The sequence below is a fragment of the Dipteris shenzhenensis genome, chromosome 10 (assembly GCF_047967505.1).
Source record: "Dipteris shenzhenensis isolate YYH24624 ecotype China chromosome 10, Dip_SZ_1.0, whole genome shotgun sequence".
Lineage (NCBI taxonomy): Eukaryota > Viridiplantae > Streptophyta > Polypodiopsida > Gleicheniales > Dipteridaceae > Dipteris > Dipteris shenzhenensis.
Genome location: NC_141605.1, coordinates 37,288,057 through 37,302,625, shown reverse-complemented (window position 1 = coordinate 37,302,625; position 14,569 = coordinate 37,288,057). Strand labels below are relative to the sequence as shown.

General features: G+C 40.1%; 1 protein-coding gene across 1 annotated transcript; it reads right to left on the bottom strand.

The window, feature by feature from the left end:
* Positions 1 to 13,755: 13,755 nt before the first annotated feature.
* LOC147897766 (pathogenesis-related protein 1A/1B-like) lies at positions 13,756 to 14,268 on the bottom strand. Its single transcript, XM_087380119.1, has one exon. It carries the CDS (start codon positions 14,266 to 14,268, stop codon positions 13,756 to 13,758), a length of 513 nt encoding a protein of 170 aa, XP_087236245.1.
* Positions 14,269 to 14,569: the final 301 nt, after the last annotated feature.

Sequence of the window (14,569 nt, the reverse complement as noted above, 5' to 3'; positions counted from 1 at the left end):
AATACTCACCTTTGCATCCGTCAAAAAAAATGTGTAAACAAGGTCGATATTTTCGTTGGAAAATGGCTTGTGCCTTGTAGTGTGCAAATGCATCTTAGGGTCCAAGCGTGAGAGGAAAGAAAGCCATGAAGCACATAATGGAGGTGGCTGATGCTACCCTCCTACCAACACGAAGAGATGAGGTGTGTGCAATTGCCAATGCAAGCATCTTTCATGATCTGAATGCTTGGAAATACAATTGCATCAACGAAATGGTCTCCAACGATGATATTGCAATGGTATGGGATTACGCCAATGCCGCACATGCACGGCGGCCCATCAAGAATTATCACCACCTTGCTATGAGTGAGAATGGATACTACATTCACTGCATGATCAAATCAGGAAAGCCTCATAGCGGGGCCATGCCACTTTACTTTGCAAAGATGTTATATGCAAAGCTTGTGCTAGATGTGCCTATAGACTTCGCTGACAAACCCAAGAAATGGGGCAAAAGGCTAGCGCAACCACAATGAGCCGACACCACCATTGTCCCCATCCTCGCAACACCACCTACTAATGTGGGAAGCTCGACTTTAGGTAAGCGAAGTACATGCCATTTTGTTACATGTTGATTGTTATAGTTGTTATATCATACATAGTGTACTCCATTAGCCATATTGTGCGCTTGTGTAGTTTTTGTGATGAGCTCTAAATTATTTCTGAATGTGCGTGAAGTCACAAAAGATGAAGGCGTAGAGGGTCCACATGGTATAACGGAAAGTGCTGCGTGGGATGATCTCATCTTTTTGAGCATCATCGTGCATGATGCTATGTCTGCGTATTAGCGGGTGATGAGTGAGAACAAGCACCTACAAGATGAAGTCAATCACCTAAATGCCATACTCCAACAAGCCGGTCAAAAGCAACACCTAAAAAATGCCTACTAGGAGAAATGTTGCATCTCCGCTCCGTATTCTGAGCAAGTGTGAGATGTACAAGCTGCCCTCCAACACATTGAAGATGGCGGCCGTGTTCTCAACTTGGATCCAAATTTTGTTGGTCTTAGAGCCATAAAACCATCCACCCTTCCATCGCATAGATATCATCTTTGTGAATGATGGGCCTTTAGCTCCAATATAGTGATGATGAGGAACGGGGGGCATATGAAAGAAGCTAAGATTGCATAAAGAGTAGTCGGCCTTGTTGGAAGAGATAGAGCACTATTTAACACCCGCCCCCACCATCCCCATCTAGCTCCCCACTCCGCGCTCCCATACCAACTCACACCCCTCTGTCCCCCCTCCCATTGTATTGATGTCAACCTTTAGCCCACCTCTAATCCTAAGCTCAGTAAGAAATTGGCCAACTTCCCCAACGTTCAAGAGCAGTCTGATTCCTTTGGTGGCATTAGCTTGAAACGGGTTTAATTCCTCTTCTTTACACTCCTTGGTGCCCATTTTACAGCTTTCAAACTTAGGACGAAAGTGAGGAAATAAGAGAAGGGAAAAGAAGAGAAGGAAGAGGAAGGAACAGGGGAAAAGACAAGGAAAAAAGAGAGGGGAAAAGCATATGATCATAAGCCAATGCTCATGCATAAGCATAAGCATAGGCAAATGCATATGCTTATGAAAAGAAGAGAAAAGTTAATGAAAGAGGAAATAAGAGAGGAGAAAAGAAGAGAAAGAAGAGGAAGAAAGAGGGGAAAAGAGAAGGAAAAAAGAGAGGGGAAAAGAATAAAAGAGAGGAAGAAGAGGAAATAAGACAGGGAGGAAAAGAGGGGGGAAAGAGGGAGGAAAAGAGGAAAAGAGGGGAAGAAGAGGGAATAAGAGAAGAGAGGGGAAGAGAGGGTTCCTATGCCCATCACTACAGCTAGCACTTAAGGCACTAGTTGTAGGCCAATGCAAATAACGGAAATAAAAAAAGAAAAAAAGAGGAAGCACTTTCTTACCTAGAAAAGTCCCGCTCAGTGTTTCGTGGATTGGCCCTACAAAAGAGAGAAAACATACCATTTTTTAGATAACTAGCTAGAGAAAGGAGGAGTCTGGAGAAGCAACTTTCCAAAGGGATTGGATTGCAAGGACAAGCATAAGCCTACAAACAAGGAGAAAGTACACAAAGAAGGGAAAGAGGAGGAAGAGAAATACCAAAAAGAGAAGAGGTGAGTCTTCTTTCTTTCACCAAATCTCGTTTTTTGTATTTAACCTTTGAAAATCAAGCATGAAAATTAGCACATATGCTTAGTAATGCAAGGAGAAACATGCTTCAACACCCACAAAATGAAATCTCACAAAAAATGAATCTACATTGCTTAAAGAGACACTCCTTCTTGAAAAACTTTCTTTCACACAAGCAGAGAGGGAGAAGGGTCGAGAGGGAGCACAAGTGTTGGGATAGGGGCTGGGTAGGGGTGAGGAGTGTGGGGAATAGAGAGGAGGAAAGTGAGGTTGTCATTGCAAGCGAAAAGTATGACATCAACACCGTATTGTCATGTGCAACTTGTGGATGTATGGGGAAGAACTCGAACAAGTATCCATCGTTGGTGGTGCAAGTGGTGATGGATCATCGGTAAGTCAATGCTATTTGAGTTCTGATTAATAATGCATGCATACACAACACAAAACCTTGAGATAAGGTCTTATATGTACACGAAACCTTAAGATAGGATGAGGAGTGTGGCGAGGGTGTGCACATACCTTCACACTTTGAGCAAGACTATAGTCTCCCGGATGTGCCAGATGATGATAAGGGTATGGTGGACATGATGGATTCTATTTTTAGGGGCACTACATGATGAATTAAAAAACCCCTTATGTTATTGTAAATCTGTTAAAATTTTTCCAAAATTTCCATCAAAATACCCCTCCTTTTGAATGGACATGCTATACTAAAATTTTGTGAGGTGAATCCCTCGAGAGCCTATGTATCTTTGAATTGTGATAGGTTGCTCCAGAAGATGTTGCCTTCACCAAATGCCATGCCCGCATCAAGAGATGAAGCGAAGAAGATGCTAACAATGGTGGGTATGGATTATGATACCATCCATGCTTGCCATAATGATTGTATTCTCTTTCACCATGAGCATGGAGATTTGGCTAGTTGTCCAAAGTGTGTAAACAATGATATAGAGATGACTTGTAGGGTGAGCAGATCTCAGTAAAGGTCTTGAGACACTTTCCCATCATTGCAAGAATACAGCACCTGTTTCTATGCAAATCCATAGCCGAGTTGATGACTTGGCATGCATCTCATTGGTCCATTGTTGATGACACATTGAGGATTCCCACAGATTGTGTAGCTTGGAAGCACATAGACAATCAGTGGCCAGACTTTGCGAGGGAGCCATGCAACTTACATCTTGGGCTCGCCATGGACGGTGTGAACCTTTTTGGGTTACACTCAACATCTTGGTTGACATGGCCCATAGACTTGGTGAATTACAATATCCCACCATGGCTAACAATAAGGAAGGGACACCTCATGCTTGTGTCAGGGAAGTAGAAGGCAAAAAATATGGACGTGTACATGAACACCTTTGATAGAGGAGTTACAGATCTTATGGAGAGGAGTGCAGGTCTTTGATATTTTCAGAGCTCCTAGACATACTAATGACATTTTGGTTAAGGAAATCTTGATGTGAACCATGCATGACTACCCAGGATATGGAGAGTGCATAGGTGCGTAGTAGTGTCTTTACATGTATAATATAGGATTATGCTTTTATAACTCTCTTTCGTATGCATGTGGGAGAGGAAGGATCTCTGCCACCACACCAAATCTCTTGCCAATAACTGAAAGAAGCCGGTGATAAACTGAGAAAAGACCAGGGAATCTGATGAAAACAAAAACTCCTTGCTTGTCCTCTTTAACTGGGTCAAATTTTAGTTGAAAAGGAAACAAAAAGATCCTCCTGTAGCCTAGAAGTAGAAACCCGGCCTGTAGCAGGTCTCTCGTGACATCTGAGGAATCTAGGCACACCTGAAAGAAACCCCGTCCCAACAAACTGTTGAGATATCAAGCTCTACCCCCGATATATCTCCTGGATGACCATCATTTATGTCACTGCCTATTTAGTTGTACTCGTGGTGTAGTTAGACTACCACGTATGTTAATAGCGACATAAATACCAACCTTTGCATCCATCAAAACAAAAAATTAGTGTAAAAAAGGTCGATATTTTCATCGAAAAATGGCATGTGCCTTGTAGTGTGCATATGCATCTTAGGATCCAAGCATGAGAGGAAAGCAAGCCATGAAGCACATAATGGAGGTGGCTAATGCTACCCTCCTACCAACCCGAAGAGATGAGGTGTGTGCAATTGCCAATGCAAACGTCTTTCATGATCTGAATGCTTTGAAATACAACTGCATCAACGAAATGGTCTCCAATGATGACATTGCAATGGTATGGGATTGCACCCATGCCGCACATGCACGGTGGCCCATCAAGAATTATTGCCACCTCGCTATGAGGGAGAATGCATACTACATTCACTACATGATCAAATCAGAAAACTCTCATAGCGGGGCCGTGCCACTTTACTTTGCAAAGATGTTATATGCAAAGCTTGTGCTAGATGTGCCTATAGACTTCGATGACAAACCCAAGAAATGGGGCAAAAGGCCAGCGCAACCATAATCAGCCGACACCACCATTGTCCCCATTCTTGCAACACCACCTGCTAATGTGGGAAGCTCGACTTTAGGTAAGCGCAATACATGTCATTTTGTGTGACGCTTCAATTTTGTATATGAAATATTTTGGAATATATATATCATAGATAGTGTTCAAAAAGGATGGTTTTGATGTTTTGAAGGTTTTGGGAAAGTTTGGTGTTGGTCGAAAAATTTTGGTTTTTGTCCATTATGGTGTCGGCTGGATTTTGCGGCTTGATTTTGAGTTGGTTAGAGAAATAATTTGAAGAAACTCTGTATGAGAGAGTTTTAGAACTTGTTGAGTAGAAAAACTTTATCCTAGTGAAAAATTTGTGGTTCACTCATTTGCATGCCTCTATGGAGGTCAGAAGTTGCTAACAAAGTGGTTTTGAGCTAAAAGTGCATCTAGATTTTCATGTCAAGAATTGCAGGCATTAGACGGAGGTCGAGATGGAAGAGTTGGCCATGGAAGGTCACATGCAAAGGGAAAGAAGAGGGTCCGATCTTCGAGATGAGCTATTGAGCTTGTCCATTAGATCTACGAGGCAGGCGTGGTGATGCTCCGAACAGGGCCGTTTTCATGCCTTTAAAAAAAAAAAGAAAAAGAGAAAGAGAGACGTCGAGATTCCGTACGTGTTTGCTATCAAAAGCGTATGCTAAAAGAAGGTGAAAAGCACACGCACACTTTTCAAGAAAAGCTATTTTTGGCCAATTTTGGGGGTTTTGGCTGCTTTTGGGAGTCGTGAAAGGCTATAAAAGAAGATCGTGAGAAGAAGAACACACAATCCAATGCACGCATATCGAGGCTATACAAAAGAGAAGAGAAGGCACACATCTTGAGGTTGCACGAGCAAAGAGAAGGCACGCATATCGACACGCTGCGAAAGTGACAATAGCACACGCGAATCGAGGCAGTGCAAAGAAGAAGATAAGATCAAGATATTTTGAGAGTGAGAGTGAGAGTGAGAGTGAGAGTGTGATTGAGATTTGATCATTTGATCATCTGATTTGAACATCTTCATGTGAGTGAGAGTGAGAGTGAGAGTGAGATAGCTCGGGCATGGACGGGTGGTATCGAGCTCCTTCACGGAGTGATTCTTCTCCAAAATTATTGTAAAGACTCATCAGTTTGATTCATATTGGAATCTCTCTTCTTATTCATTCGTGATTATTATCTTGCTACAATTTTGATCGTGATTGTGAAAGAACAGTGCGTGACATTTTGTTACATGTTGATTGTTATAGTTGTCATACATAGTGTACTCCATTAGCCATATTGTGCACTTGTGTAGTTTCTATGATGAGCTCTAGATTATTTATGAGCATGCGTGAAGCCACAAAAGATGAAGGCATAGAGGGTCCACATGCTATAATGGAAAGTGTTGTGCGCGATGATATCACCTTTCTGAGCATCATCGTGCATGATGCTATGTCTGCATATCAGCGGGTGATGAGTGAGAACAAGCACCTATAAGATGAAGTCAATCGCCTAAATGCCATACTCCAACAAGCCGGTCAAAAGCAAGACCTCAAAAATGCCTACTAGGAGAAATGTTGCATCTTCGCTCCATATTCTTAGCAAGCACGAGATGCACAAGCTACCCTTCCACACATTGAAGATGGCGGCCATGTTCACAACTTGGATCCAAATTTTGTTGGTCCCACAGCCATAAAACCATCCAGCCTTCCATCACGTAGATATCATCTTTGTGAATGATGGGCCTTTATCTCCAATATAGTGATGATGAAGAAGGTGGAGGCACATGAAAGAAGTTGAGATTGCGTAAAGAGTAGTTGACCATGCTAGAAGAGATAGAGCACTATTTAACCCCCTCCCCCACCATCCCCATCCAACTCCCCACTCCACACTCCCATACCAACTCACACCCCTCTGTCCCACCTCCCATTGTATTGATGTTAATTTAGCCCACCTCTAACCCTAAGCTTGGCAAGAAATCGGCCCACTTCCCCAACGTTCAAGAGCGGTCTGATTCCTTCGATGGCATTGGCTTGAAACGGGCTTAGTTCCTCTCCTTTACACTCCTTGGTGCCCATTTTGCAGCTTTCAAACTTGTTCATTATATCTTGAACTCCCTGTCTTGCAACTAGTTGTTTGATACGATGACTGGAGATTATGCGCTATCGTGTCATCATCGGTTTCACGTGGTATGCCTCGAAAATATGTTGAAGGCCAGGAGTGCCTACCCAACTTGTAATGCTCCCCAAGCCAAGCAATTGTATGATGTTCTTGGCATCGAAGCAACATTTTCAATAGATCCTAGGTTGCGAAGATTATAGCCCCCACATATTATAATGCCTCGTTATAATATTTTGTTAATGATGTTTGGAGTTAATATGATGGCTATACTCGTTAGCATGTTTTGAATTTATTTGATCATGATTATTGCTTTTGCGTCTCTTTTTAATTATTTTGAAATATTTAAGTAAATGTTGCGCAATTGCTAGGTTTTTTCAAATCGATTTTCTTTAGAGGTGTATTTTAATTGTTTTGAAATACTTAATTAAATGGTGCGTGATTTTAATGCTTGGGTTTTTTCAAATCGTTTTTCTTCAGACCTCCGCAAATTTGACCACCATGCTGGTCATTCTCCTCTCCATCCTGTCCTCCTTGGTGCTACTATGCACGTTATTTATCATTTTTTTGAACAATTGCACACGATGTAATTGTTCATGTAGACCACAAAATTGACATCAGGACATGCAAGTGACAAAGCAATAAATTTTTCGATGCCCTAAATTGTTAAAAAATCGGCAAATTGGTGTAATTTTTTGGCCACTACATCTATAACTATAAATTTTGCAAACTGAACACATGTATACTTTTCTCCTATCAATTGTGCTTAAAATGTTAACTTTGCCCAAAATCTACAACTGTCAACCACTATCGTGTACAATGTGCACTTTTCTAATATGATGACAAGCCATTAGTATGTTTGTTTATGTGGAAATTGGCATGTTTGTATTATTGTTTGTAAATTGTCATGTTTGGTGAAATGAAAATTATCATAGATTAGCCATCATTGAAATGATAAATCTTTTAGAAACAGTTCAATAGGGTTTATGCTCCCTCTACAAAGTGTTCTCTAGTGCTCCAACCACCATCAGAACCATTTTTTAATTATCAATTAAATTGCATTTTAAAAGGTTTGCAACATGAAAGAATTGCACTTTTAGTGGCCTGTATTGCATGTTAAAACAATTGCATTTAAAAGTCTTTCATTTTAAAAGAATTGCATTTTAAATAAATTGCATTTGAGAAGCATTGCATGTTAAAAGAATTGCAATTGCAACAGTTATCAGACACAACCAGCCATCACACCAACATCTCTTCTTCTGAGTCACTAGAATTTGATTCAGGGTGAGTCCGTATATGCGCTTCATGCAAGGGACCCAGAAGATCTGTGTGTACCCACTTTGCCATATCATCATCGCTCATACCCCTTTCACATCATCCAAAGCTCTACTGTTCACATAGAGGTAAACCATCTTTTCCGATCTTTCTAATGTCAAGCGATTTCTTGTGAAAGAATGCACAAACTTAAAGTTACTCCAGTTGCATTTGCTAGAGGAGTTACTACAAGGTTGCAACAACACCTTCATGGCTAAGGCTTGCAAATGAGGTGTGGATGCTCCACACTCTTTCCACCATCTCCATGCTGGCATATCTTTTGCTAATTCTTTGATTCTTGTATAGGAAAACAATCCTTCTCTATTTTGAAAAGTTGACAGTTCCCTAACAGTAGAGGCATACTCTATCCTATCCTCAAGGAAATGTCCAAGAAGATCATGCCACAACTGCATTATCTGTACATCAGTCTTTGTGCAGTATTTCCATCCTTGCAGATCTGATATATGGGTGGCATAGTGCAAAGAGTTGTGAGCCTGATTCCATCATTTTCGCACCATCTTTTGCAATGAGGTTCGTTTAATCATGATATATCCACCTTCACCTGGCCTGGCACCTTCCTTCAAAACATCCCTCTCAGCAGTCCACTTGACCCCTCCCAACATAATAGCCTACCCTAAACCTAAGTGAGATCCCATCTATATAATCTATGGAACATCATGAGTATATGTCACTTTTAGGAGGAATCCTCATGAGTATAATGTATGGAACATCATGAGGATCTTTCATTCTCGAAGGAATCCTCTCTGTCATCCTCTCTCTCTCTCTCTATATATATATATATATATATGTATGTATGTATGTATATATTTATTTAATTTATATGACTCCTTTAGGCCGTTATAATTGAAATTTCAAGGCATATAATTTCTATGTTGGAACAAAGGGATGAAAAGTAAAGGTGACATATGATGTGCATATTAAAGACCTAGTTCATTTCTATGTTGGAACAAAGGGATGAAAAGTAAAGGTGACATATGATGTGCATATTAAAGACCTAGTTCATTTGTATTGATTTCGAAAAAAGTGAGTGTACATGAAAAGCATACTTTGCATTAAACCTTTACACTATATTTTGCTCCATGTTTTGTAGCTCTATGAGCATGAGAGTATCTTTGGGCATCAGCCCAATCTTTTATTTTTGGACTTATTAATAGCCCTAAACTACCCTAGATATGTCTAAACCTTCCTAGATGTTTTGTGCAGTAGCCCCTCTTCTAGGTAGTATTACTGGCAATGAGGCTACATAAAATTAAGATTTGTCACAAAGATTTTATTGCATGATCCCAGTTATGATATGTATGCTCTTCTTTTTTAATCATTATAAACAAGATGATAATTGCAAAATAGAGCACATACAATGTTGTAAAATCAATGAGTCCTTCAAGCTGGTCTGCAAACAAATGAGTTCCATTTCAAGTATTTGCTATTCCTTCCTACACAAATTAAGACGAGACATTTTCTTGCATGATGTCTAGAGAAAGTTTGGATAACCACACCTAGGCTCTAGTAAAGAGTGAGTGCCTATCACATCAAGATGTTATAACTCTAACTAGATATACTAAGGTAATATAATAGATTCCATAGCAGTAGTAGTGCGTGTCAAAGCAGAGGTAAAAACGGATGACTTGAAAAGTTCTGCTCTTGACTGAAAGGCAATCAAACAAAAGTTCTGCTCTTGACTAAAAAGTTCTACAAGGGTCGTTCAACTATGTTAAATGCCAACACCACCACCACTGTCATTATGGCCCACATGGTGTGAGTGCCAAGTGATGCATAAGATGACTCGAGAAGCACCCAAAGAAAAGCTAGGCTCAGTGTTAAGTCCATCTTGAAGGCAGGCATAGTCTTGGTTGGATCGTCCTAGGATGCTTTCCATTCCATTCCCAAGAAGGAGGTCATGCCACTAGTAATCATGATGATGCATGCCGCACCTTCCTGCAAAGTCTGTTGAGGCATCCCTTACCAGAGTTTTGATATGGTTTGAGAAGAAGAGTTTGGAGAACCAATGATTCATCAAAGATGAATTGAAGACGATCTTGGAATATTGAGCCACTAAGCATGAGGCTACTGGCCAGGAGGAAGCATGCAATTTTCTTGAGTTTGGGTGATTCCACAAAATGGAAAACCGTTGATGATTGTTATGTTGAGAAAGTGCAAACCATTGATTACTATAATGCTTAGAAAGGTAAGATACAAGGATCTCATTAGGCAAATGATTGATGCGAGAGTACGAATTTTTTTTGATGAAATGAATTGAAAGCTTACCTCTTGAATTTCATACTTGCACTTTCAATGATGAACTCTCAAGACATACACCATCTTCTGCTTTTTCACTTTTTCTCAGGTATGACGTACGCCATCTTCTGGATTAGCAGGCCAAACATTGGATGGTTTTAGCAGAGGGGGAATAGGAACATACAGCGACAAGCCACAAAAGAAGAGCCACGAAGGATGTTGAAACTGCCAATGGTACATTTTAGATCTGATGATCCATATTCTCTAATTAAAATCCAACGATGGAGAAATCCCCAATTGTCCTCCCCCAAACCTCTCCTTAAGAGATAAAAGAGACACTTTATTGTGTTTGATAGGAAGACAATTCCTTCAAATGTATAGCATTTTTGTCAATAGAGGCTAGCTATATTTATTGGGGAATTGTATTTCAGAGCCTGTATTTGATCATCAGATAATTCCTTCAAATATACAACACTTTCATAACTCGAGGCTAGCTATATTTTTAGGGAAATTGACTTTGTGAGCTTTCTTCTCCAAATTTTGTTGCCAATGTCAACAAAGAGTGGGATTTTTTTTAAATACTTTCTTCGATCATAATCTGATTCCTTTAAATGTACAACATTTTCATAAATAGAGGGTTACTATATTTGCATAATGTTTACACAAGATGAGCTAGTTTGACATTGCAAAAAAGAGATCGACTTTGTTGGCAATTCAAAAAATGCTTGCAAAAAAAATTCCAGAATGGATAATCTAGGCAGGAGCAAGCATGCGATTTTCTTGACGTTGGGTGATTCCACGTAATGGAAAACTGTTGATGATCATAATGCTGAGAAAGGGCAAACCATTGATGATTCTAATGCTAAGAAAGGCAAGATACAACCTTGATCTCATTATGCAAATGATCGATGAGAGAGTACATATTTTCTTTGATGAAACAAATTGAAAGCTTACCTCTTGAAACTGCCAATGGTCCATTTTAGATCCAATGGTCCGTATTCTCTAATTAAAATCCAATGATGGAGAAATCCCTAATCGTCCTCCCCCAAACCTCTCCTTAAGAGATAAAATAGACACTTTATTATGTTCGATAGGAAGACAAATCCTTCAAATGTATTAACATTTTCATCAATAGAGGCTAGCAATTAGTTTTGTGGAATTGTATTTGAGAGCCTGTATTTGATCATAAGATAATTCCTTCAAATATACAGCACTTTCATAACTCTAGGCTAGCTATATTTTTAGGGAAATTAACTTTGTGAGCTTTCTTATATGAATTTTTTTGCCAATCTCAACGTAGAGTGGGATGTTTTAAAAATAATTTATTTGATCATAATCAAATTCCTTTAAATGTACAACATTTTCATAAGTAGAGGGTTACTATATTTCCATAATGTTTTGTGTAGTAGCCCCTCTTCTTAGTAGTATTACCCGCAATGATGCTACACAACATTAAAAATTGTCACAAAAAATTTAGTGCATGATCCCAGTTGTGATATGTATGGTCTTCTTTCTTAATCATTACAAACAAGATGATAAATACAAAATAGAGAACATCCAATATTGTAAAATCAATGAGTTCTTCAAGTTGGTTTGCAACCAAATGAGTTTCGTTTTAAGTATTTGCTATTCCTTCTTGCACAACTTAAGACGAAACATTTTCTTGCATGACATCTAGAGAAAGTATGGATAACCACACCTAGCCTCTAGTAAAGAGCGAGTGTCTATTGCATAAGGATGTTATAGCCATAACTAGATATACTAAGGCAATGCGATGGATTCCATAGCAATAGTAGTGAGTGTCAAAGTAGACATAAGAAAGGACGCCTTGGAAAGTTCTCCTCTTCAATAAAAGTCAATCAAACAATAACTATGCATTACAAAAAGGTCGATGCCTTCAAAGAAATTTAATAAATCCCTTTATAATGGATTCCATAGGAGGAGTAGTGCTTTCCATCCAAGCTGACTACAAGGGTCGTTCAACTATGTTAAACGCGAACACCACCACTGTCATCATGGCAGTGTGAGTCCCGAGTGACGCATAAGACGACGCAAGCAGCACCAAAAGAATAGTTGGGCTCAATATCAAGGCCATCTTGAAGGCACGGATAGTCTTCATTGGATCGTCCTAGGACGCTTTAAATACCATTCCAAAGAAGGTGGTCATGCCACTAGTAATCGTGATGATGCACCCTGCAACTTCCTGCAAAGTCTGTAGAGGCATCCCTTACAAACTTTTTGATATGGTTCGAGAAGAGGAGCTCGCAGGTCCAATGATTCATCACAGATGAATTGAAGATGATCTTGCAATATCGGGCCAATAGGCATGAGGGTGCTGAACATACAGCGACAAGCCACAAAAGAAGAGTTGCGAAGGACGTTGAAGCTCCCAATGGTCCATTTTAGATCTGATGGTCCATATTCTGTAATTAAAATCCAACGATGGAGAAGTCCCCAATCGTCCTCCCCCAAACCTTTGCTTAAGAGATAAAAGAGACGCTTTATTGTGTTCAATAGGAAGACAATTCTGTTGAAGCATTTACATCAATAGAGGCTAGCTATATTTTTAGGGAAATTGTATTTGAGAGACTGTATTTGATCATAAGATAATTCCTTAAAATATACGACACTTTCATAACTCGAGGCTAGCTATATTTTTAGGGGAATTGACTTTGTGAGCTCTCTCTAAAATTTGTTGCCAATGTCAACAAAGAGTGGGATTTTTTTTTAATACTTTGTTTGATCATAATCAGATTCCTTTAATTAATGTAAAACATTTTCATAAATAGAGGGTTACTATATTTGCATAATGTTTACACAAGATGAGCTAGTTTGATATTGCAAAAAAAAGACCGACTTTGTTGGCATTTCTAAAAATGCTTGTAAAAAAAATTCCTTCTGCACGACTAAGCATAAAATAGTATGATTGTGATCAGAACTCCAAACTCTACAAGCAACTTCCAAAAAATTATGTAAAGGCAAGACAACAACTACAAAAATTAATGCAAAGATAGAAGTGCAGAATTAATTGCACAAATTTTCCCAATTTAGTTCAATTGTTTAGATATAAAGGATATTTGATTAGCCAAGCCTTACCATATACAAATATGTATGTACATGGATGTATGGATGTTTATTACAAGAGAGTTTTGACAAAAAAGTTGTAAACAGTGAGAGAGGTATTCCTCAAATATAACACTTTCTAGATCGACAAGGAGTAGTGATATTAATTTAAATTTTGACATGTCCAAATTTTACCATGCGTTATTATTTGATGGGGAACTGATCTTGAAATTCACGAGTGCAAGTTGCAAGCGAAAAGATGGCAAATAAGGTAGTCACGTAACTATTCACAAAATGCTCCCTTAAGGATGCGGTGAATCTATTATGCGGTAGATCGTTACAAGAAACCAAAAGAGCGAATACAAGGCAATACTTTTGTTCGGCCTGCAGGATCACGAGAAGATGATGGCGTAGTCGGTGGAGCCGGAGGGACAGGATAGAACACCACCTTCGCAGCCCGGAGCGGGGCAATCCTCTATTGCACAAGCAGGATTGGTGGGAGTGACCTTGAGGCCCAGGTTGAAGCCCGCCTGCACGGAGACGTCGTAGTAGTCATTGTTGCCAGAGCCTGCGACTGTGATCTCGAACTGTGTCACCCCGCTTGGAGGCCCCGTGTTGCAGGCTTGTCCAGCGCACCCCCCTTGAATCGCCCACATGGTTGCTCCTTCCCACATGGGCGTGGTTCCCACACTCCACACTGATTCCAGCCCTTGTAGAGCTGGAAGCTCCCTGCACCCGCCCCCGATCTCCTCGTTCGGTACCCAGTATTTGACACACAGTGTTGAGCCGGCGTTGTTGACCGCATTCAGAGTGGTCGCTGAGACCATCGCCACAACTGCGGCCGTGACATTCAACGTCAGCAAACTTAAAGCAAAGGCCTCATCAAGCAAGCAGCAAGGAGCCATAACGGAATTGCTTATGCACTAATAACTCACCAACATGGAGGACGAGCAACAAGAAACACCATGCGCTTGTGAGAGTTTTCATGATTGTCCGCGATTCGTGAATGATAGGCAATGCAGTTTAGACTCTGGACGGTTTAGAAGCTTGCAGGATAAAGCTCCTCCTTCTTGTATTTATAGGCGGTAAAGGTCCGCCCAAACACCCGACCTATGCCAAAATCTGGGAGTACGGGAAACGCACTTTTATAAAAGTCCGCACTTCACTTATGTCGTACTTAAATCTTTGCCACCATGAAGGTCGCAC